This window comes from Neophocaena asiaeorientalis, unplaced genomic scaffold, assembly GCF_003031525.2.
Source record: "Neophocaena asiaeorientalis asiaeorientalis breed wild unplaced genomic scaffold, Neophocaena_asiaeorientalis_V1.1 scaffold678, whole genome shotgun sequence".
NCBI classification, from domain to species: domain Eukaryota; kingdom Metazoa; phylum Chordata; class Mammalia; order Artiodactyla; family Phocoenidae; genus Neophocaena; species Neophocaena asiaeorientalis.
Genome location: NW_020175038.1, coordinates 701,690 through 723,018, shown reverse-complemented (window position 1 = coordinate 723,018; position 21,329 = coordinate 701,690). Strand labels below are relative to the sequence as shown.

At 41.3% G+C, this 21,329-nt stretch overlaps 1 protein-coding gene and 1 pseudogene across 1 annotated transcript in view; one reads left to right on the top strand and one right to left on the bottom strand.

Moving 5' to 3' along the window:
* The first annotated feature begins 672 nt into the window (after positions 1-672).
* Positions 673-21,329, top strand: part of WWP2 (WW domain containing E3 ubiquitin protein ligase 2) — a 122,094-nt gene continuing 101,437 nt past the window's right edge. The window contains exons 1-3 of the mRNA XM_024763090.1: positions 673-757; positions 8,033-8,180; positions 8,522-8,643. Of these exons, the coding sequence (XP_024618858.1) occupies positions 688-757; positions 8,033-8,180; positions 8,522-8,643 (340 nt within the window). The 5' untranslated portion in view covers positions 673-687. The remainder of the gene's footprint in view (positions 758-8,032; positions 8,181-8,521; positions 8,644-21,329) is intronic.
* On the bottom strand, positions 2,290-2,398 carry LOC112411803 (uncharacterized; annotated as a pseudogene).

Genomic DNA, 21,329 nt, shown 5'->3' with positions numbered 1-21,329 from the left:
TTCAGAGTCTTAACCACTGGACTGCCGGGAAGGTCCCTACTTTTTAAAAAATTGTTGAACTGTGACTTTCCTTTTGGAGATATTATTTTAGGCTCTCCGTCCTTAAGAGGTTGATATAGCAGTGCTGTGTCCTTCTTAGCCCATCCAAGTGCTACCCAGATTCAGTACTCATTACAAGACAGACACCACTCTGCCTGAAGCAGCGTGGCTGCAGTTGCTTAGATGTTTATATTTTCTTTTTTTTTAAATAAAATTTATTTATTTATTTTTGGCTGTGTTGGGTCTTTGTTGCTGCGCGTGGGCTTTCTCTAGTTGCAGTGAAGGGGGCTACTCTTTGTTGCTGTGCATGTACTTCTCATCGCGGTGGCTTCTCTTGTTGAGGAGCACGGGCTCTAGGCGTGCGGGCTTCAGTAGTTGTGGCACGCGGGCTCAGTAGTTGTGGCACACGGGCTTATTAGTTGCTCTGTGGCATGTGGGATCTTCCCGGACCAGGGCTTCAACCCGTGTCCCCTGCATTGGCAGGTGGATTCCTAACCACTGCACCACTAGAGAAGTCCTGGATGTTTATATTTTCTTGCTTCTATCTCTTTAGACTTAGATATTAAAATTGGGTTCAGTTCCTCAGTCTCTTCTCAGATATCCTCTAAACCTGCTGCTTTGTTTGTCTTTCAGTTTCCTGGTGATGACATGGCATCTGCCAGCTCCAGCCGGGCAGGGGTGGCCCTGCCTTTTGAGAAGTCTCAGCTTATTCTGAAAGGTGAGTGGCACTGTATGAAGTTTGTCATTTCAGGTCCAGCCCCATCTTTGGGAAAGAGGTGGAATTATACCACACTTTGGCTTACGAGCATAACTATTCATTCTTATAGGGTTGTCATATTATAGCTGGAGTTTTTGAAGAGGAGGGGGATGAAAAGAACTTTTGGAAAGAATTATATAAAATGGCGAATCCTTCCTGCTCCAGGGCTCTTTTCTATCTACGCTCATTCCCTTGGTGAGCTCATCCGAACCTTATCACTTTAAATGCCACCAAATAGTAGGATCACTGCCACATTTGTATCTCCAGCCTGGCCTTGTCTCTGAACTCCAGGTTTGTATATCCAGTAGCTCACTTGGCATCTCCACTTGAAGGCTTAGTAAACGTCTAAAATGTGACATGCCTGGAACTGACCTGATTTTTTTTTTTTCCTCAATATCCTGTATTCAGCAAATCTGGTTTTGTCTACATTCAAAATGTGGGCAGCGTTCAGCCACTTCTCACCACCCCTGCTGACCCACCAGCTGGCATCATCTCTGCCCTAGATTAAGGCGGTAGCCTCCTAACCTGGCTTCCTACTTCTGCCCTTTGCCCCGCTTCATTCTGTTTATCGCACAGCAGCCAGTGATCTTGTTACAGTGTAAGCCAGCTCTTGTCACTTCTCTGCTCAAACACATCAAGGACTGTCTATCTCACTCCGCATACAAGCTGAAGATCCCACGTGATATGACCCCTTCCATTTCTCATTTCCTGTTCCACATTTACTCCTCTTTGGCTAGATGCACAGGTCCACATGGACCTCCCGTGCTATTCATTGCCTCTACCAGGTACACTCCCACCCCTGGGCCTTTGCACTTGCTGTTCCCGCTGAATGAAATGCTCTTTTGGCTGAGTTATCTACCTGGTCTGCTTCCTTACTTTCTGCAGGTTTTTACCCCGAAGTCACTCTCTTCAACGAGGCCTTCCCTGATTCCCCCATCTAAAGGCTCCCTTCCCTGATTCCCTCATGTCTCTCCCCTTCATCACCTTATCTTTTTCTTATCAGCCCCTGTCACTATTTAATGTTTGACCTATTGGAATCTATTTCATTTATTCACTATCTCTTTCCGTAGAATGTAAGCCCCACGAGAACAGGGGTTTTTGTCTGTTTTGCTTACTGTTGATGCCCCAAAGCCTAGAACAGTGCCTGACACATAGTGAGGCCTCAGTAAATATCACACGGATGAAAGCCTGCTGCTCCAGTAGCTTCAGGAGGAGGAGTCACGGGACCACAAGATGCTCGGGGAGAGAGGAGTGGCATTCAGTATCTGGGCTCAGGCCTCTCAACGTGATCATTGGGAGGCAAAATTGTATCTTTGGTCCAAATTTTTAAATTATTGTTTGAAAAATGGAAATGTTATTCATTTATTTCACACACTCACATAGTTTACAATTGTTTCCGTTCCTGCAGCTCCCCAGTTCCCTCGCCTGGAGGGAACCTGTTGTTATCAATGAGTGCTCCTTTTCCCACATCATCTTTTTTTTTTTTTTTTTTAAGCCTACAGCACCTGGTATTGCCAAGCGGTCTCCCATCCAAGTACTACCCAGGCCCAACCCTGCTTAGCTTCCGAGTTCAGGGGCATTCAGGGTGGTACGGCTGTAGTCCCCACACTTTTACCAACATGATATGTTGTCAGATTTTTTTTTTTTTTATCTTTGCCAGTCTGGTTGGTTAAAAAAAAAAAATTGTGTTCTCAGCATAGTTTTATTTCTCATTAAATGATAAGTGATGTTTAGTGTCCTATCATATGTTTAAGTAAATCTGTATTTCCTTTTCTGTGGGTTGCCTGTGTCTATTCTTTGGCTGTTTCTTATTGAGTTATTGATTTTTTTTTATAGTCTTCATACATTTTAATTACTTTTCTTGGTGTCTCATGGCTGTTCCAGCCCTTTTGAGAAGGGAGAAGGATTAGAGTGAACTGGTAGGGTCTTGAACTTGAGACTACAGCCTTTACTGCCTAGCTAATAATTAGCAGGGCTAGGTCAGAACAGAAGCCTGCCCATGGAAACTGGTGATATCCTGAGGTCCCTGTTTTGGGACCATGTTATTCAGGAACAGGCTCTGACTTCTAAAGATTTCTCTCTTGCCTTTCCCTGATGTGTATTTTCTCACTAGTGTGGAGAGAGCTAACTTGATAATACAGGTGCACCTCGTTATATATGCACTTAAGCTATAGGGAGTTGATAATACCATCCAGGAAAATGGTGGGGGAGAAAGAGGAGAGAAGCAACCATTTAAACAGTGTGGGTGGTTCTTCCTCCTGTGCATTTTGTGGATAGAGCCTCTGGTGTAATTTGGGAGCTGTTGCTATGCTGTCCCCTCTCTCTGCCTCAGTTCCCTGTGCAGTCCTAGAGATTTATTTTTTTATTTTTTATCTTTAAAAATTTTTATTGGAGTATAGTTGATTTACAGTGTTGTGTTAGTTTCAGGTGTATGGTAAAGTGAGTCAGTTATGCATATGCACATATCCCCTCTTTTTAAGATTCTTTTCCCATATAGGTCACTAAGGAGTATTGAGTAGAGTTCCCTGTGTTATATACAGTAGGTCCTTATTAGTTATCTATTGTATTTATTTTTTTAATTAATTTTGTTTATTTATTTTTTTGGCTGCATGGGGTCTTGGTTGCTGCACGCGGGCTTTTCGCTAGTTGCCACGAACGGCGGCTACTCTTCGTTGTGGTGCACGGGCTTCTCATTGCAGTGGCTTCTCTTGTTGCGGAGCATGGGCTCTAGGCGCGAGGGCTTCAGTAGTTGTGGCACGTGGGCTCAGTACTTGTGGTTCTCTGGCTCTAGAGCGCAGGCTCAATAGTTGTGGCGCACAGGCTTAGTTGCTCTGTGGCATGTGGGACCTTCCTTGACCAGGATTCGAACCTGTGTCCCCTGCATTGGCAGGCGGATTCTTAACCACTGTGTCACCAGGGGAGCCCTGGTTATCTATTTTATATATAGTAATAGTGTGTATATGTCAATCCCAATCTCCCAAGTTATCCTTCTCCTCCAGTCCTAGAGTTTTACAATACACTTTTTAAATACACTAAGGTCCTCAAACGTAAGCCAACTATTTTATCTGATATTTAACTGAAGGAACACTGAAAACACAGCACAGCAAAGCAAAAAACTGGCTGTTTGGAACCTATAGAAGGATAATATGCCACACTTTATTCTGTTGCCTTCCTAAGAGCTTTTCAGGGGTATAATTTTGGAAATATGTGATTTTTTGCCTTATTTGTTGACTTTAAAAGCTAAATCCTATGTGAAGATGTGACTCCATGTATAAGAAACTGACATTTACATTTTATCAAATAGTAAATAAACTTTCTAGATAAACTTGAGACCTTTATTTTGGCTTGTCTTTTTTTTTTTCTTTTTTTTTGGCTGTACGCGGGCCTCTCACTGTTGTGGCCTCTCCCACTGCGGAGCACAGGCTCCTGACGCACAGGCTCAGTGGCCATGGCTCACGGGCCTAGCCGCTCCACGGCATGTGGGATCTTCCCGGACCGGGTCACGAACCCATGTCCCCTGCATCGGCAGGCGGACTCTCAACCACTGCGCCACCAGGGAAGCCCTGGCTTGTCTTTTAAGAACAAGAAACATTGAAAATATCACCCCACTTATTAATTATAAATTACTGCGGGGAAAATGTATCTTTACAGTGGAGTGACCTGGCAAACCCCACATTAACCATGGGATCAAAATTAGTATCCCCAATAGGAGGATGGCCTGGTGTGTACAGTAAGAAGTATACAACCTAACCTGTGTAGTTAGTATTCTTGACAAAAATGTTCACTGTAAATCTAACCATGAGGAAACAATCAGAAAAATGCAGGATTTAGCATTCTATAAGACAGCTGGTGGAAGGAAGTCTTTAAAAATCATTGTCATGGGGCTTCCCTGGTGGCGCAGTGGTTGAGAGTCCGCCTGCCGATGCAAGGGACGCGGGTTCGTGCCCCGGTCCAGGAAGATCCCACATGTACAGTTTGTTCATCTTGATTGGATCCTGGGTTGGGAGAAAAACAGCTATAAAAATATGTTTGGGGGACTTCCCTGGTGGCGCAGTGGTTATGACTCTGTGCTCCCAATGCAGAGGGCATGGATTTGATCCCTGGTCAGGGAACTAGATCCCACATGCATGCCACAGTTAAGAGTTGGCATGCTACAACTAAGAAGCCCGCGTGCCACAACTACAGAGCTGGAGGGCCGCAACTAAATCCTGGCACAACCAAATAAATATTAAAAAAAAAAGTTGGGAACAACTGGGAAAATTTGAATATGGAATGGGTATCAAATGATGGAAGGAGTGACTATACATTTTTTTTTTAGGTATAATAATGGTGGTGTGGTAGGTGGAAGAATGCCCTTATTGTTTGGAATTGCATTCTGAAAGTAATCAGGGCCGATCTGTCATGATATCTCCAACTAACTTTTTTTTTAAATACAGATGTCATATATATATCTGGGTCCTGTCCTATCCAATAGGGTAGCAAGTATAGCCACATAGAACTATTTACATTAAAATTAAATAAAATTTAAAGCTCCAGTCCTCAGTCTCACTAGCCATATTTCAAGTGCTTTATAACCATATGTATCTCATGGCAATGTATTGGACAGCGCTGGTGTAGAACATTTTTATTATTGCGGAAGTTCTCTGGGTAATATTGATGATAGACGCTGAGAGAGAGACAGAAAAGCATATGTGGCAAAATGGTAGCAGTTAGTAAATAATGTGCAATTATTTATTCTATTCTTTCAATTTTTATGTAAATTGGAAACTTCACAAAAAACTACTGACTGCACCATGTGATCTTAGATTGAGTCCAGGACTAGAAAAAAATCTTTTCTCTTTTGCTATAATGGACATTGATAGGGTAATTGGCAAAATTTGAATAAGGTCTGTACCTTAGATAATAGTATTAAAGAATGTTGAATTTCCCAGTGTTGATAATTATACTATGGTAACATTAGAAAATGTCTTAGTTCTTAGAAAAGACACACTGAAGTATTTAGGGAGAGAAAAAGAGAGAGTAATAAAGCAAGTAGCGTAGAAAGTTAATATTTGGTGACTTTGGGTGAAGGGTTTTTTAATCAAATTATTTAATTAATTAATTTATTTATTTGGCTGCGTTGGGTCTTCTTTGTGGCATGTGAAATCTTTTGTTGTGGCACTTGGGCTTCTCTCTAGTCGTGTCATGCAGGTTTTCTGTCTCTAATTGAGACGCGTGGGCTCAGTAGTTGTGGCGCACGGGCTTAGTTGCCCCATAGCTTGTGGGATCTTACTTCCCCGACCAGGGATTGAACCCACGTCCCCTGAGTTGGAAGGGGGATTCTCTACCAGTGGACCACCAGGGAAGTCCCCGGTGAAGGGTTTATAAGAATTCTTTGTATTAGTCTTGCAACTTTTCTAAATGTCTGAAATTATATCAATAAAATTTTTTTTAAAAGTAGATACTAAAAAAACAAGGACCAAAAGGGAAACTTGATGGAAGGGTTCAAAGAATCAGCCCGGGAGCTGAGAGGCTTGATTCCAGGCTTAGCACTGCCTTTGACTAGCTCCGTGATTTTGGATATGTCTCACTTCCCTGGATCTTAGCTTGCCCAACTATTAAATAAAGGGTTTGAACTTGTTGATTTCAAAGAAACTGTCTAGCTCAAAGTGGTAGGACTCTATATAACTAGTTCCTATTTTTTATCTATATTTTTACGTTTAAGGGTCTGCCTGCAGATCTGCGCTCACACCACCAGGTGGCCTCAGTTAACCTTGGTCTATGTGTGTAGTATTTTCATTTTCCCACTCTGGGCCACATTTCCCAGCTCTACGACCTTTTTTCCTAGTACCAACCCTTGTTGCTTCTTAATCTTCACGACAGCTTTTGTTGCTGTTGTTCCTTGACTTTCTCTCTAGTGTTCTTTTGGTCCTGGAGAAGACACGTATTGCTAAAAAACAATCAGAGGTGGCTTTGCCCTTTGCCAAGTTGTGGACCCTTATAGGACTGTCATCCCTCAGAAAGGTCTAGGAGGGAGAGGTTTGCTAACTCTTGATGGGAACTCAGGTTCAGGCAGTCTTGTCATCATGGGTAAGGAACGTCAGTTATATGCTCTGATTTGGGGCATAGGATAGAAAACATCCAGATGGGTTTCGTCCTAGTGATCTGGAGTTTCCACCATGGCTGATAAATGCTACAAAAGGAGCTTGTCTAGCATCCAGCCCTGGGCGTATGCTTGCTTAGTTGGTGCTGAGCCCCTCGCTTGCTGGTGCCGTGTAAGCATCAGAAATGCTGCCACATGAAGGAAATGAACAGAAGAGGAAATGCAGGTGGTTAACAAGTACATGGAAAAACTGTTCAATCTGGCTAGTAATTGAAAGAAAAGCATTAGAACAAATAAGCAAAGTCTGGAAATGGCATATAGCATGGTGTGGAGTCAGGCTGCCAGCTCCCTGGATGGGTAGCCTGGGGCAATGACCTAGCTTCCCCAAGCTTGTTTCCTCCTGGGTGAAAAGGAATGATGATGTATTTCCTGCCTCATTGTAAGGATTCGGTTAGATAATGTGTGCATAGCACAGGATCTGTAATAAGTGCTCATTAACTCTTAGCTATTATCTTTATACTATTTTTTTTTTACCTACATGATTTGCAAAGGGTGAAAAAAACATAGTACTCAGTGCTATGCAGTGTTTGGTGAAATGGATATATTCCTATAGTGCTGATAGGTGTCTACATGGGTTTAGAAAGGAACTGAGCAGTTTTAAGAACTTTAAAAAATGTTCATATCCTTTGGAAGAATACTCAGAAATGCATGCAGATACTATATACATTTGTGGTCATTTTCCCCAAGCCAAAAGTTGGAAGCAATCTATTCAACAGTGAAAGAATAGTTGCCTAAATTATGGTGTATGCTTGTAATGGGCTTATGTTGCAGCTTTTTAAAATGGATTTTGGGGGGAGAGGAATTTTTAAAGAATTGGAGACATAAAAGATGAAAGTCTAGAAAGTCTGTATTTACCAACATCTTAATGATAATTATCCCAGTGTTTTTGGGTTAGGAGTGATTTTTTCTCTTATGCTTCTTTTCTTATGCTCTTTTTATACCCTCACATTAAAAAAGAAGTCTTTTTAGAATGAGGAAAAGACAAAATTTCTTTTTTAAAAGAAACAACAAAAAAAGAGGGAGCACATCTGCCACAGGGGGGCAGCTGGGAGCCCTCTGACTCATCCTTGACTTCTTCTGGCTTTCCTGTCCAGTGGTGTCAGCAAAGCCCAAGGTGCACAGTCGTCAACCTCGAATTAACTCGTTTGTGGAAGTGGCAGTGGATGGACTCCCCAGTGAGACCAAGAAGACTGGGAAGCGAATTGGGAGCTCCGAGCTTCTCTGGAACGAGATCATCATTTTGTAAGAGAAAACCCCTTCTCTCCGAATGCAGCCCCCCAGGAGAATAGAGGAAGGGGTTGTGGGAGATCCAGGTTTCCTGTAGCAGCCTCTAGTCCTTCCGCCTTTGGTACCTGAGGCACTTTCTCTTCAGGTGTTTTTACATCATCGAGGTCACAGAGTGTTCATTGTTAGCTAGATGGTTACAGGGTCAGCTCTGGGGGGGAAAGGGTATATGTGAGTGTCTTCTTCTTTGGGGTTCCCGCCACCTTCAAGATGTCAGCAGTGTAGTTTCTCTGTTTTCTTCTAAGTTACAGGAGTGACTGATCTGCTTGGATATGATGAATCAAGTATTTGTTTTCCAGGAATGTCACGGCCCAGAGTCATTTAGATTTGAAGGTCTGGAGCTGCCACACCTTGAGAAATGAACTGCTAGGCACCGCCTCTGTCAACCTCTCCAATGTCCTGAAGAACAATGGGGGCAAAAGTATGTACAAAGAAGGGGTACCTGACGTCATTTATTTGTGGGGGTGGGGGAAAGAATGTGAAGGCGTGGATGTCTCTCACATGGTGGATAAACCTGGTGATGCAGTTTCCTCCAGGACCAGAGGCTGCAGTTACTGTACTCCCGGTGGATGTGGTCCGTGGAGTTCTAGGAAGACTGAGAGCTACTCTCTGCCTCTATCGCGGAACTCAGCCCCTTGGTCTAGGGCCCCTAGTGGTGGGATGCACTGATGTCTCCCCCTTGATCCTTCCTCAGGGATGCATACTTTCCCTCTACCCCTCTTTTCCTGATCCTGATGTGTGATGTGTAAAATCAAACTGTCAAATGCCTCCAACCTAAATCATTACTTTCCTAGTCTGATCCCTCAAACACAACAAAGGAGCTTCGTCTGTGGGTGGGTATGTACATGTGTGCCTGCCTGTCTGCGTGGAATGGTGTTACAAATGGTGCCCTGTGCTTAGAAGGCGCTCGATAAACATTTCCTGGTTGTTGGAATGCAGTGGAAGCTCTATCATGATTATTCAGCATGCCTCGGCTGCACGGAAATCTAAATCCTCACGTCTGTTTATTGCTGTTTGTGGTCAGTGGAGTAACCCATGGCTGAGGTATCTGGATCCTCCCTCATAAAGCCTCTATTCAGAGCAGTACCAGATGTGGTGAGGGAATGCCACAGAAAGAAAGGCTCCTTCTTTTCTTGATGTGTGCTGTCTAGCAAATATTTTCTGAACGTGGATTTAGTTTAAGAGAGATGTGTGGGTGGGGAGCCCCGAGTCCCAGGGAGAGTGCTGCTTGATTCAAGAGTCTTTCCTTTCTGAGCCTGTCCTTTCTGATGGGCCTCTTGAGTAGGGTGTGAGGCTCCGCCGGTCTTTTTCTTTCTGCTGGGCACACACTGATGTGGTGAACCCACTCCGGACTCGGGAATCGTCTGAAATGAGGATCTGCCTCTATTCTAATTCTGCAGGGAACACCCCGCTGCTCTGTCTTCTGAGTCGGTCTTTATTTTCCCAAATGCTAGCCTGCCTTTTATAATTTGATTCTCAAGGAGGATTATATTTACTATGTCATTTGGAAATAGACTTGTGGGCATTCTCACATTAGGATCAGCAAGCGACATGAGTGTCCTTTTCTCTCCTTTTTCATTTGTCCAGTTGGCATATTTTTGCTTTCAATTACAAAAGTAATTGTTGAAAAATTGGGAATCACACAAAAGCACACAGACACACAAAGAAGATGAAACTCTCCTGGAAGCACAGTACCTAGAGATAATTATTGTTAACATTTTGATATATGCCTTTCTGAGCTTTTTGTCCCTGTGCGCTGTGTATTAATATTTAAGACATCAGTGAAACAAAATTGAGATCATACATGAACTTATTATTTTGCAACATGCATTCTTCTCTTTAAAATGTATTACTATATCTTTATTTTTAATTGTGATTTAAAAAAACACATAACGTAAAACTTACCATCGTAACCATTTTTAAATGTACAGTTCAGTGGCATTAAGTACATTGACAGGATTCTGCAGCCATCACCTCCATCTGTCTCCAGGACTTTTTCATCTTGCTAAACGCAAACTCTGTACCCATTAAACAGTAACTCCCTCCCTTCTCTCAACCCACACCATTCAACTCTCTGTCCCTATGAATCTGCTTACTCTAGGTACTGCATATGAGTGGCATCATACAGTATTTACCCTTTTGTGTCTGGCTTCTTTCACTCAGCATAATGTCCTTAAGCCTCTTTCACGTGGTACGTATCAGAATCACCTTTTTTTTTCTTTCTTTTAAAATTTTATTTTATTTTATTTTGGCCACACTGCACGGCTTGTGGGATCTTAGTTACCTGACCAGGGATTGAACCCGGGCTCTCGGCAGGGAAAGCACGGAGTCCTAGCTGCTGGACGGCTCAGTAGTTGTGGCTCGTGGGTTCTAGAGTGCAGGCTCAGTAGTTGTGGCGCACGGGCTTAGTTGCTCTGCGGCATGTGGGATCTTCCCGGACCAGGGCTCGAACCCGTGTCCCCTGCATTGGCAGGCGGATTCTTAACCAGTGCGCCACCAGGGAAGTCCCCAGAATCATCTTTTTTATGCTGAATAATATTGCATTGTATGCCGCATTTTGCTGATCCATTCATCCATCCAAGGACATTTGGGTTGCTTCTACTTTTTGCCTGTAGTGAACAGTGCTGTTGTGAACATGGGTGTCCAAATAGCTCTTCAAGTCCCTGCTTTCAGTTCTTTTGGATATATATTCAGAAGTAGAATAGCTGCATCACATGGTAATTCTATTTTAATTTTTTGAGGAACCGCCATACTGTTTTCCATACCTGTTGTACCATAAAATATTTAATTGTTCCTCAGAAGTCAGTTTTTGATCACTGTCTGGTAGTAGTCTTATCAGATGGCTGTGTGAAAATTTAAGGTTGAACATTTGGGTAGTTTTCAGTATTTCACAGTCACAAATAATGCTATTTTGATAAACTTATAAGTTTACAAATCTTTGTACCAATTGTTAAAAATGTGTATTAAATTATTGAACATAGACTTGCTGGATTTAAACATTTTTCAAGGTTTCGGACACATTGCCAGATTACCCTCCAGAAAAGTTCTACCCATTTATCCTTCCATCAGCAGTAGCTGAGATGGCTGGTTTCTATTGCACTTTAACATTTATTGGATTTATTTGTAAAAAAAAAATATATACATATATATTTTTTAGCCTATTTTATAATTAACATTTTGCCAGATTTGCTTCATCTATTTCTTTTTGGTTGCAGTATTTAAAGTAAATTACAGGTGTTTCAACCTTTTATCCTAGATTCTTCAGCATGCATCTCATTAAAAAAGGACTTTTTTTACATAATTACTGTACCATTATCACACCTGGCAATATTTACACGAATTCCTCATTATCACCTAATACCCAGTTCATATTCGATTTCACCATCTATCTCAAAGTGTTGTTTTACAGTTGGTTTGCCCCAACCTGGATTTGGGCAACGTCCCCTCATTGCATTTGGTGGTTATGTCTTTGAAGTCCCCCCACCTCCACTCCACCTTTTTTAAAGCTGTAATTTACTCAAGGAGACTGAATTTTTTTTTTTTTTTTCTGGTACGCGGGCCTCTCACTGTTGTGGCCTCTCCAGTTGCCCAGCACAGGCTCCGGACGCGCAGGCTCAGCGGCCATGGCTCACCGGCCCAGCCGCTCCACGGCATGGGGGATCTTCCCAGATCGGGGCACGAACTCGCGTCCCCTGCATCGGCAGGCGGACTCTCAACCACTGCGCCACCAGGGAAGCCCTGAATGTTTTTAAAGTGTGTTTATTGCCTTATTAATGTCCTTTGCTCATTTTTTTACTGAAATGTGCATTTTTCTCTTTTGGTTTTGACAGAGCTCTTTATATGTTAAGGCTGTTATTCTTTGTCTTGTAATTTGTGTTTTCCCAGTTTTTCATTTGCATTTTAATTTTTCAGGCTTTTTTTTTCCTTTTTTCCATACAGATGTTTTAAACTTTCTGTAGTCAAGTCTGTTACCTTTTATATTTTCAGCCTTTTCTTTTATGTTTTGGAAGGCTTTCCTTTATTCTGAGATCAGGTAAATGATCATCTCTATTTTCCCCTAGTTCATTGTGATTTTATATTTTTAATTTAATTCTTCATCCAAGTGAATTTATCTTTGTGTACAGTGTGAGTAGGGATCTAATTTAATTTATCCTGAATAGTTAACTGATTACTTTAGCACTACTTATTAAATAACCTATCTATATCCCCAGTGATCTGAGTTGCTACCTTAAGCATATATTAAAAACATATGTATATTTGGGCCTGTTTGGGACTTTCCATTCATTGCTGTTTTTTTTCAGCCTTTTCAAATCACTCTGCCTTAGCTAGTATAACATTATGTTATGTTTTTAATATCTGACAGTTCAAGTTTCTCTTCTTTTCAAAATCTTCCTGCCTCTTCTTTGCATGGATGACATCATCACATGAATTTTACATTATTTTGTCAGGTTCTCCCCTCTTCCTATTCTCCTACCCCCAATCCCTTGAGATTTTTGTTGGAATCTATCATATGTAAAGTTTCTTTATGGAGAATTTTCATACTAGGAACATGGAATGTCTCTAAATTCACTCAAATCATTTTGAAGTTATCTTCAGATAGATTCTTTTAGTTTTTAAAGAAGGTTTGATATTATTTTCAGTGGGATCTTTTTCTATTATGTCTTCTAACTTAGTGTTGTTGGTATATGACTATTAGTTTCTGTATTTTCTTTTATATAATCAGTCACTTGCTGAATTCTTAGTATAGATTTTCAACAGTTTCTTTTGGATTTTCTTGGTAGACGTTTATGTGGTTTCTAAGATCGAAAATTTTGATCGTCTTAGGAGATAATTTTACTTCTTTTTCTTTGTTAGTTGCTTTGTATACAACTTCCTGTTTTAGTGGTGATGGAGTGGGCATTCTCCCCTAATAACTAAGCTTATAGTGACTTATTTAGGTGTCAGGTTGGGTATTAGTTGGTAACCTGTCTTCTTGGTTTACTAATCATTGTTGTCTTTTTTAAAAAATCAGGATAAGGGTTGAATTTTGAGCAAATAGTTTTTATTTTATCTTTTAAAAAATATTTATTTGGCTGCGTCGGGTCTTAGTTGTGGCACGCGAGATCTTTTAGTTGCAACATGCAGCAAATAGCTTTTAAGCAACCATTGGGATAATTATATGTTTCTCCTTTCAATGTATTATATTAATTTCCTTGTAGTAACAACCTTAGAATTTCTAGAATATACCTAATTGCTCATGGTAGATTATTCCTTGAAAATTTTTTTAGAATTACATGTTCGTATTTTATTTGGGGGTTTTCCATCTAATTCATAAGTGACATTTGTTTGTAGTTTTGTACTATTTTTGTCATCTTTGGAATCAAGGCTAGGCTAATTTTATAAAGTAAATTGAAGTGCTTTCCAACTTCGGGAATAGACTCTATAACATGGGAATTATCTGTTCCATGAGTGCAGGAAAGAGCTCACCCATAAAACCAACTAGGTCTGGCAGCTTTCTCTGAAATAATTCTTTGATGACTTTTTCAGTTCTTTCCCCATAATGATTGGTTTGTTCAGCTTTTCTGATTTATCTTGTGTCAATTTTGTTAATGCATATATTCTGAGTAAACTGTTTCATGTTCAAGTTATTAATATAAAGATTTGAGATAGCATTCTCATTTTTAAAAATGTTTCTAGTTTTTCTCACTTAAAAATGTTGGTATTTGTGTGTTTTTTCCCCATTTTTTTTTTCTTGACTTGCATAAACATTTTTGTTTTAACTTTTGGCTTTTAATTTATTTTTCACAGGACAACTACTTGGACTTATTTATCAATTATACCATGTTTTCTAACGTTAATTTCTATTTTTAACTTTGTTAACCTTTTTCATCTTTTTGCTTTATTTATTCAATAGTCAGTCATTTATAGCTTTTTGAGTTGAAAGCTTAGTGCATTTATTTTTGTCCTGTCTTATTTAATAATAAAAACATTCTTGCTTTAAATTTGTCTTTGATTTTTACCCCACTTGGTATTCAAATTTTTTTCTGCTAAAGAAAAGTGCACAAATCTTAAGTGAGACAGCTCAGTGAATATTTACATGTGTTCACATCTGTGTAATCACCACTCAGATCAAGAGATAGAACATTCCCAGAACCCCAGAAATTTCCCCATGTCCCTTGCTTGCCCTGCCCTGAGATAACAGCTATTCTGAATTTTATCACTGTTGATCACTATTGATTAGTTTTGCCTATTCTTGAATTTTGTATCAGTGAAATCAATTCATCTGTGCTTTTGCATGTAATGAGAGTTTGTTTTTTTTTACTGGGGTATGGTATCCTATTGTATGAATATACCACAATTTATTTGTCTCATCTCCTGTTGGTAGCCGTTTGGGTTAGTTCCAGTTTTTAGCCACCATGAGCAAAGCTGCTGTGAACATTCTTATACAAGTATTTTGGAAGACACAGACATACACTTCTGTTAAATCTATCTATGTGTCTATCTATATCTATCTTGAGGACTTGTTTCATAGGGTGGATGTATGTTTAGCTTTAGTAGAGACTGTCTGGTGGAGAACCAATTTGCCATCTCCTACATTTTGCTGTGTTCTGCTCCTTTTTTGTAATTGCTCTTGTGATTTTCTCTTTGAGCCCAGCGTGATTCAGGAGGATGTTTCCTATGGCTCCCAGGGGCTGTGTTGCTTGTGGCAGTGGCTGCAGCTTCTACTGCTCTTGCTGACGCCAGCCTTAGCACTTTGAGTGTGTGGCTGGGTTTAGTAGTGAGGCGCATCAGATCCAAATCTGATGGAAAATTTGGGCAGTGGGCTGCTTTTTCTTAGGAAAACAAATCTAGGATGACAATATAGATAATATTCTGGCTGTGTTTCCTAAAGCCCTCTGTATAGAGCAAGGCTGTTTCTGATGATTGCAAATCTGTCATGTAGAGAAGTGGTTAAGAACATGTGGACTCTGGAGTCAGACTCCCGAGGTTTGAATCCTGATCCCACCAGCTTTGTACATCAGACACTTAACTTCTCAGTGCTTCTGTTTCCTTGTCTGTAAAATATTGTTTTGAGATTAAGTGAGCTAACAACAGTATGTGACACATGTTCGTACTATAGTAGTAGTAGTAGTAGTAATGGTAGTTATTATTCTGTCTCCTCTGATACTTTCCTTCCCAAAGATTGGGAGGTACAAATCCCAGAGATGGACAGCAGAGACCCAGTTTCCTGATATGGGACCTCCTTGCCTAAATGGGAGGCAGCCCTGAGGTTGTTCCAAGAGAGAATTCTAAGACTGGACAAATGCAAAAGCTTTGCAGGTGTGGAGTGGGGAGGCCATTATTAACATGGGACATTTTTCAGCACCACGGCCTTGGAGCCTGCTCTCCTTGGGGAGCTGCTGGACGGGAAATGTTTCCAGAGTGGTGTCTAGGTATGAATATGGTTTCGTAGGGTAGTGGGTTACAGTAGGTGAGGTGACTCCTCTCATTGTGGCCGGGTCTTCCTGAAACCACTTTTCCTGGGAAAGGGAGTGACGGGTAGCGGTTACCCCACCTGGTGTTTTTCTGCTCCACGGGACATAATTCATTCTTTCATTTGCTCCCTTGTTTTCCCCTGGGTGGACTTGGAGGTTGACTGGGAGACCCAGCTGATGTTTCCTGCCTCCCCTGGCCGAGGGATGCTGCAGTGGAGGGTTTTACTCAAGTCCAGCAGTTACGTAATGGTCAGCCTTGGCTGACTCTGCAGGGACATTGACCTGGCAGTGGCTGCACAGAGGACTTGACTAAAAGTCCTGGTTTGGCTCTTAAGGATGGTTCTAGTCATCTCTGTGTGGAAGCCAGCTTTTGAGTTTGACTATTGCTTTTTTTTTAATTTATTTTTTGGGGACTTCCCTGGTGGTCCAGTGGTAAAGAATCTGCCTTCCAGTGCAGGGAACAGGGATTTGATCTTTGATCGGGGAACTAAGATCCCACATGCTGTGGGGCAACTAAGCCCACGCGCCACAACTACTGAGCCTGCACGCCACAACTAGAGGGCCTGCATGTTGCAAACTACAGAGGCCATGCACCACAACTAGAGAGAGAAAACCCACATGCCACAACTAGAGACAAGCCCGCGAGCTGCAACAAAAAATCCCGCATGCCGCAGTGAAGATCCTGTGTACCACACCTAAGACCCAATGCAGCCAAAACATAAAGAATAAATAAGTACAATAAAATAAAAATAAAAAATCTTAAAAATAATGTTAAGTCCCCAAAGCAAGAACCAATGCTTTAAGAAAATAAAAAAAGAAAAATGATAATTTATTTTTTAAAAAATTGAATGAATACCAATTTAAAATTTATTTATTTATTTATTTGTCTGCGCCGGGTCTTAGTTGCAGCATGTGGGATCTTCGTTGTTGCCTGCAAAATCTTTAGTTGCAGTGTGCGAACTCTTAGTTGCGGCAGGTGGGATCTAGTTCCCTGACCAGGGATCGAACCCCAGCCCCGTGCATTGGGAGCACGGAGTCTTAGCCACTGGGCCTCGGCAGGCGGACTCCCAACCACTGCACCACGAGGGAAGCCCTGAATACCGATTTTTAAAAACCTTTTTATTAGGGGAATTTTCAAACATAATCCCCATCCCCCAGTAGTCACCAGCATATGTTTCAGCCGTACCCGCCCCTGGATGATCTTCATTTCTTTCTAGCTTGGTAGCAGATAGGAGCTGAGACCCACTTTTCTCTTGTAGCTCTCCTCTCTGGTAGTTGGACTCATCAACACTGCAGACCTTGGCACTACCAGATTGTCCTGCTTTCAAGGAGGGAAATATGGCTTGAAGTAGATTAAAAAAAAAAAATTCCAAACTTCTTTATTTTAAAATAATTTCAAATTCAGAGACAAGTTACAAGGCTAGGACAAAAAACTCCCCTATACTCTTCATCCATGTGGTGATATTTTGATGCATTTGCCTTAACATCGTCTGTATGTCTGTATATGCATGTATGGTGATTTGCTGAATCATTTTAAATTATAAATCTTATACATCTTTGTCCCTGAATATTTAAATGTGTATTTCCTAAGAAGGATATTTTCTTGCCTAACCACTATAAATGAACCTAATCAAGAAATCTAACATTTTTACAGTATTGTTATATAATTCGTATTTTCTAATTGTTGCAAAAATGCACTTCAGGTGATTTCCAGGATCCCATGCAAGATTGTGCATTACATTTGGTTGTCCTTAAATCTGGGGTCAGTTCCTCAGCCTATTTTTGTCTTTGATGACACTGTCATTGTTAAAGAGTTCAGGCTGTCTTTTTGTAGAATCTCCTCAGTTTAGATTCAGAGTACTACACATTTTTGGCAGGAGCATTCCAGAAGCGATGTTGTATCCTTCTCAGTGTGTCAGATCAGGGGGCACACAACTCAGCTTGTTTCATTATTGATGATGTGAACTTTGACCATTGGGTTAGGGTTGTGTCTGCCAGGCTCTCCACCGTAAAATGACTATTTTCTCTTTATAGCTAAGAAGTTTTTTATGGGGAGATACCATACTTTGAGACTATGTAAATATCTGTTCCTCATCACACCTTCACCTACTAGTATTTGCATTCATTAATGATTTTTGTCTGAATCAGTTAATATTCTGATGGTCGCAAAATTTTTTTTCCAATTTAGTCATTCCTTCTACATTTATTAGTTGGCATACTGCTGCAAGGAAGAGCTTTTCTTTTTCCTTTATGTAGGTATGTATTATCAGTCTCAACTCATGGATTCTTATTTTATGCATGGGTTATAATTTATTACTGCCATTATTTTGATGCTCAAAGTATCCCTGGTTTGGCCAGTGGGTGCCTCTTCAAGCTTGCTCCTGTATCCTTTTTTTTTTTTTGCTATACGTGGGCCTCTCACCGCTGCGGCCTCTTCCACCACGGAGCACAGGCTCCGGATACGCAGGCCCAGTGGCCATGGCTCATGGGCCCAACCGCTCCGCGGCAGGTGGGATCCTCCCGGACCGGGGCACGAACCTGCGCCCCCTGCATCGGCAGGTGGACTCCCAACCGCTGCGTCACCAGGGAACCCCTCCTGTATCCTTTTGACATGTCTCCATCATATATTTTTTTCCAAACATCATCCAACATAGATAGAATTTACTATGTGATAAAGGTGGCATTTAAAATCAGTAAAGAAAGGTGAACAAATTGGGACCATTGGTTAACCCAGTGGTTTTCAAAGTGTGGTGTCCAGATCAGCAGCATAGGCGTCACTTGGAAACATATTAGAAACATAAATTCTCAGGCCCTCTCCCAGTCCTACAGAATCAGAAAACCTGGAGATAGGGCCCAGCAATGTGTGTTTTAACAAATGCTCCAGGGCATCCTGATGCCGGTTCAAGTCTTAGAACCACTGAGTTACCACTTGGGAAAAAATACAGTTAGATACCTTCCTTACACTAACACTTGTGCTGGTTTTCTTTATTTAGTTTTTAAACGTTTAACGCTTTAATCAATCTGGAGGTTTTTCTGGTGTATGGTGTAGGCCAAGGATCTAGTTGTATTTTTTCCTTATGGGTTTTATGGTGTCACTGTTTTCACTGGAGGGAGTGCCAGTATCAGTTTGGACATCCCTCTCCTCACTGCTTTTTTTTTTTAATTTTTATTTTTTTGGCTGCGTTGGGTCTTAGTTGCAGCATGCGGGATCTTCATTGAAGCATGCGAGATCTTTCGTTGTGGTGCACTGTCTCTTCGTTGCCACACTCGGGCTTCTCTCTAGTGGCGCGCGGGGGTCCAGAACGTGTGGGCTCTGTAGTTTGTGGCATGTGGGCTCTCTTGTTGAGGCGCGCGAACTCTGGCGTGCAGGCTTAGTTGCCCCGCGGAATGTGGGATCTTAGTTCCCCGACCAGGGATTGAACCTGTGTCCCCTGCATTGGAAGGTAGATTCTTTACCACTGGACCACCAGGGAAATCCCCTCACTGCTCTTTTTCTTCAAAACTTTCTTGGCTCTTGAGCCTTCATTTTTCCTGAAAGACTTTATGTATACACACACACACACACATAAATATCTATTCTGTGTCTATATATTCAAGGTGATGAGTTTATGCTGAAATCTCCAATTCTAATTCAACCTCACAGAGTTCTTCCTAACTTTCCTCCTTTCCCCACGAGAACCCTGGCTCTCACCATCATCCACATCTTTACTCATTTCTATATGCACAGGAGGCGGTTAGAGAATTGCTGTCCCCAGACCACTGTGAAAAATGAAGTACCTTCGAAAAGCTTTTTGCTTATGCTCTTCGTTTTCTATGCGTGTCTGTTTTCTTTCCCCATGTGTGTCTCCCAGATTTAAAAAAAAAAAAAATGAGAGAGGGAGAAAAAGCAAACAGCTCCCTATTTATTTAAAAATCTTATAAGCAGAGGGTTGTAACTGCACTTTATGTTCCAAGAACAGATAGGCCAGTCACGAGGGCTGCACCACCTCCCTCCCTCTTCCATGAGGATGGAGTGTTCTGGTGGGTGGGCCATGCATCTCAAGGAGGCAAGCCTGACAGACAGTGCATGCATTTATTTTAAAGTAAACACCACACTGTTTTTCCAGTTTTTCAACTGAAAGAGAAATAAACCACTGATCCTTGGAACCTGAGTCAGAGGGAGAAGAGACAAACTTTTTAAAAATTGCTCCTAAGTTAAAAACAATTTTAAATTTAAGTTTGAGAAATTATTCACTATTTCTTCAGATGAGGAGGAGGCGGGCAAGAGACAAAAGTGAAAGGAAGGATGTGACAGTCCTGTAAGCTGGTAGGGAGCTATTATTTAGGGCATAGCTACAAACTCCAGTGCCTTGATTAGGCCTGATGGGAGAATGGCCAAACCAGTTCTGCATCGCCAAGTAGTTACTTTTATGAACCTGGTAAACCACTAAGACCTAGTTATTTCAGTCTCATGGAATACTCACAGAAGATTTCTGAGAAATTCTCTCTTGCTCCCCAAATTGAAAATAGTATAATTGTATCTCTGGGATGTGCCCCCCCACCCCCGATACCACAATCCACAGATGCTCAAGTCCCTTATATAAAATAGCATAGTATTTGCATATTACCTATGTACATACCCCCGTATACTTTAAATTATCTCTAGATTATCTGTAATACCCAATACAATGTAAGTGCTTTGTAAATAGTTGCTGGAGCACAGCAAGTTCAAAGTTTGCTTTTGGGAATTTTCTGGAATTTTTTTTTTCCTGAATATTTTTGATCCACACTTGGTTGTATCTGAGAATATGGAGCATGTGGATATGTGGCGGGGGAGGCTGACTATTAATATTTTTTCTGATAATAAAAGCAACGTATGCTCCTAAAACTGAAAATGTTACTGTTATTTTTCTGATTATTATTGTTGTTTTATGCTTATTGAAAAAAAAGACAAAGAACATTGTGAGTGCTAAGTATGTATCAGGCATTGTTCTGAATTCTTTATCTCTATCTGTCTATCTATGTCTATATCTATTCTTTCCATTTAATCCTCCTGCATACCTATAATGTAGGTTGTACTGCCATCCCCTTTAATGAGGAAATAGGCAGATTGTATGTAACTTGCCCAAGATCACATAGTAGGTGGTGGCAGAGTTGGGATTTAACCCAGGCCTTTTTGGTCTCAGAGCCTTTGCCTGCAACCTCTGCATATACTGCCTTCCAAAGAAGAAGCTTAAAAAAATCACTGGAAATTCTTTTTTTTCCCCCCACAAAGCTAGCAAATCTTGTTCCGTTATTATGAACTCCATTGAATGTTTGCATTTTTTTTTTTTTCTTTGCGGTACGCTGGCCTCTCACTGTTGTGGCCTCTCCTGTTGCGGAGCACAGGCTCGGGACGCGCAGGCTCAGCGGCCATGGCTCACGGGCCCAGTCGCTCCGCGGCATGTGGGATCTTCCCAGACGGGGACACGAACCCGTGTCCCCTGGATCGGCAGGCGGACTCTCAACCACTGCGCCACCAGGGAAGCCCCTGTTTGCATTTTTTAAAGACAATTTTTTAGAGCAATTTTAGGGTTCACAGCAAAATTGAGAAGGTACATGGAAATTTTTTTATTCAGAGCTAACCTGGTTAATACTTTGTTATATATCCACTCAGCTTTTTGGGGGTATATCA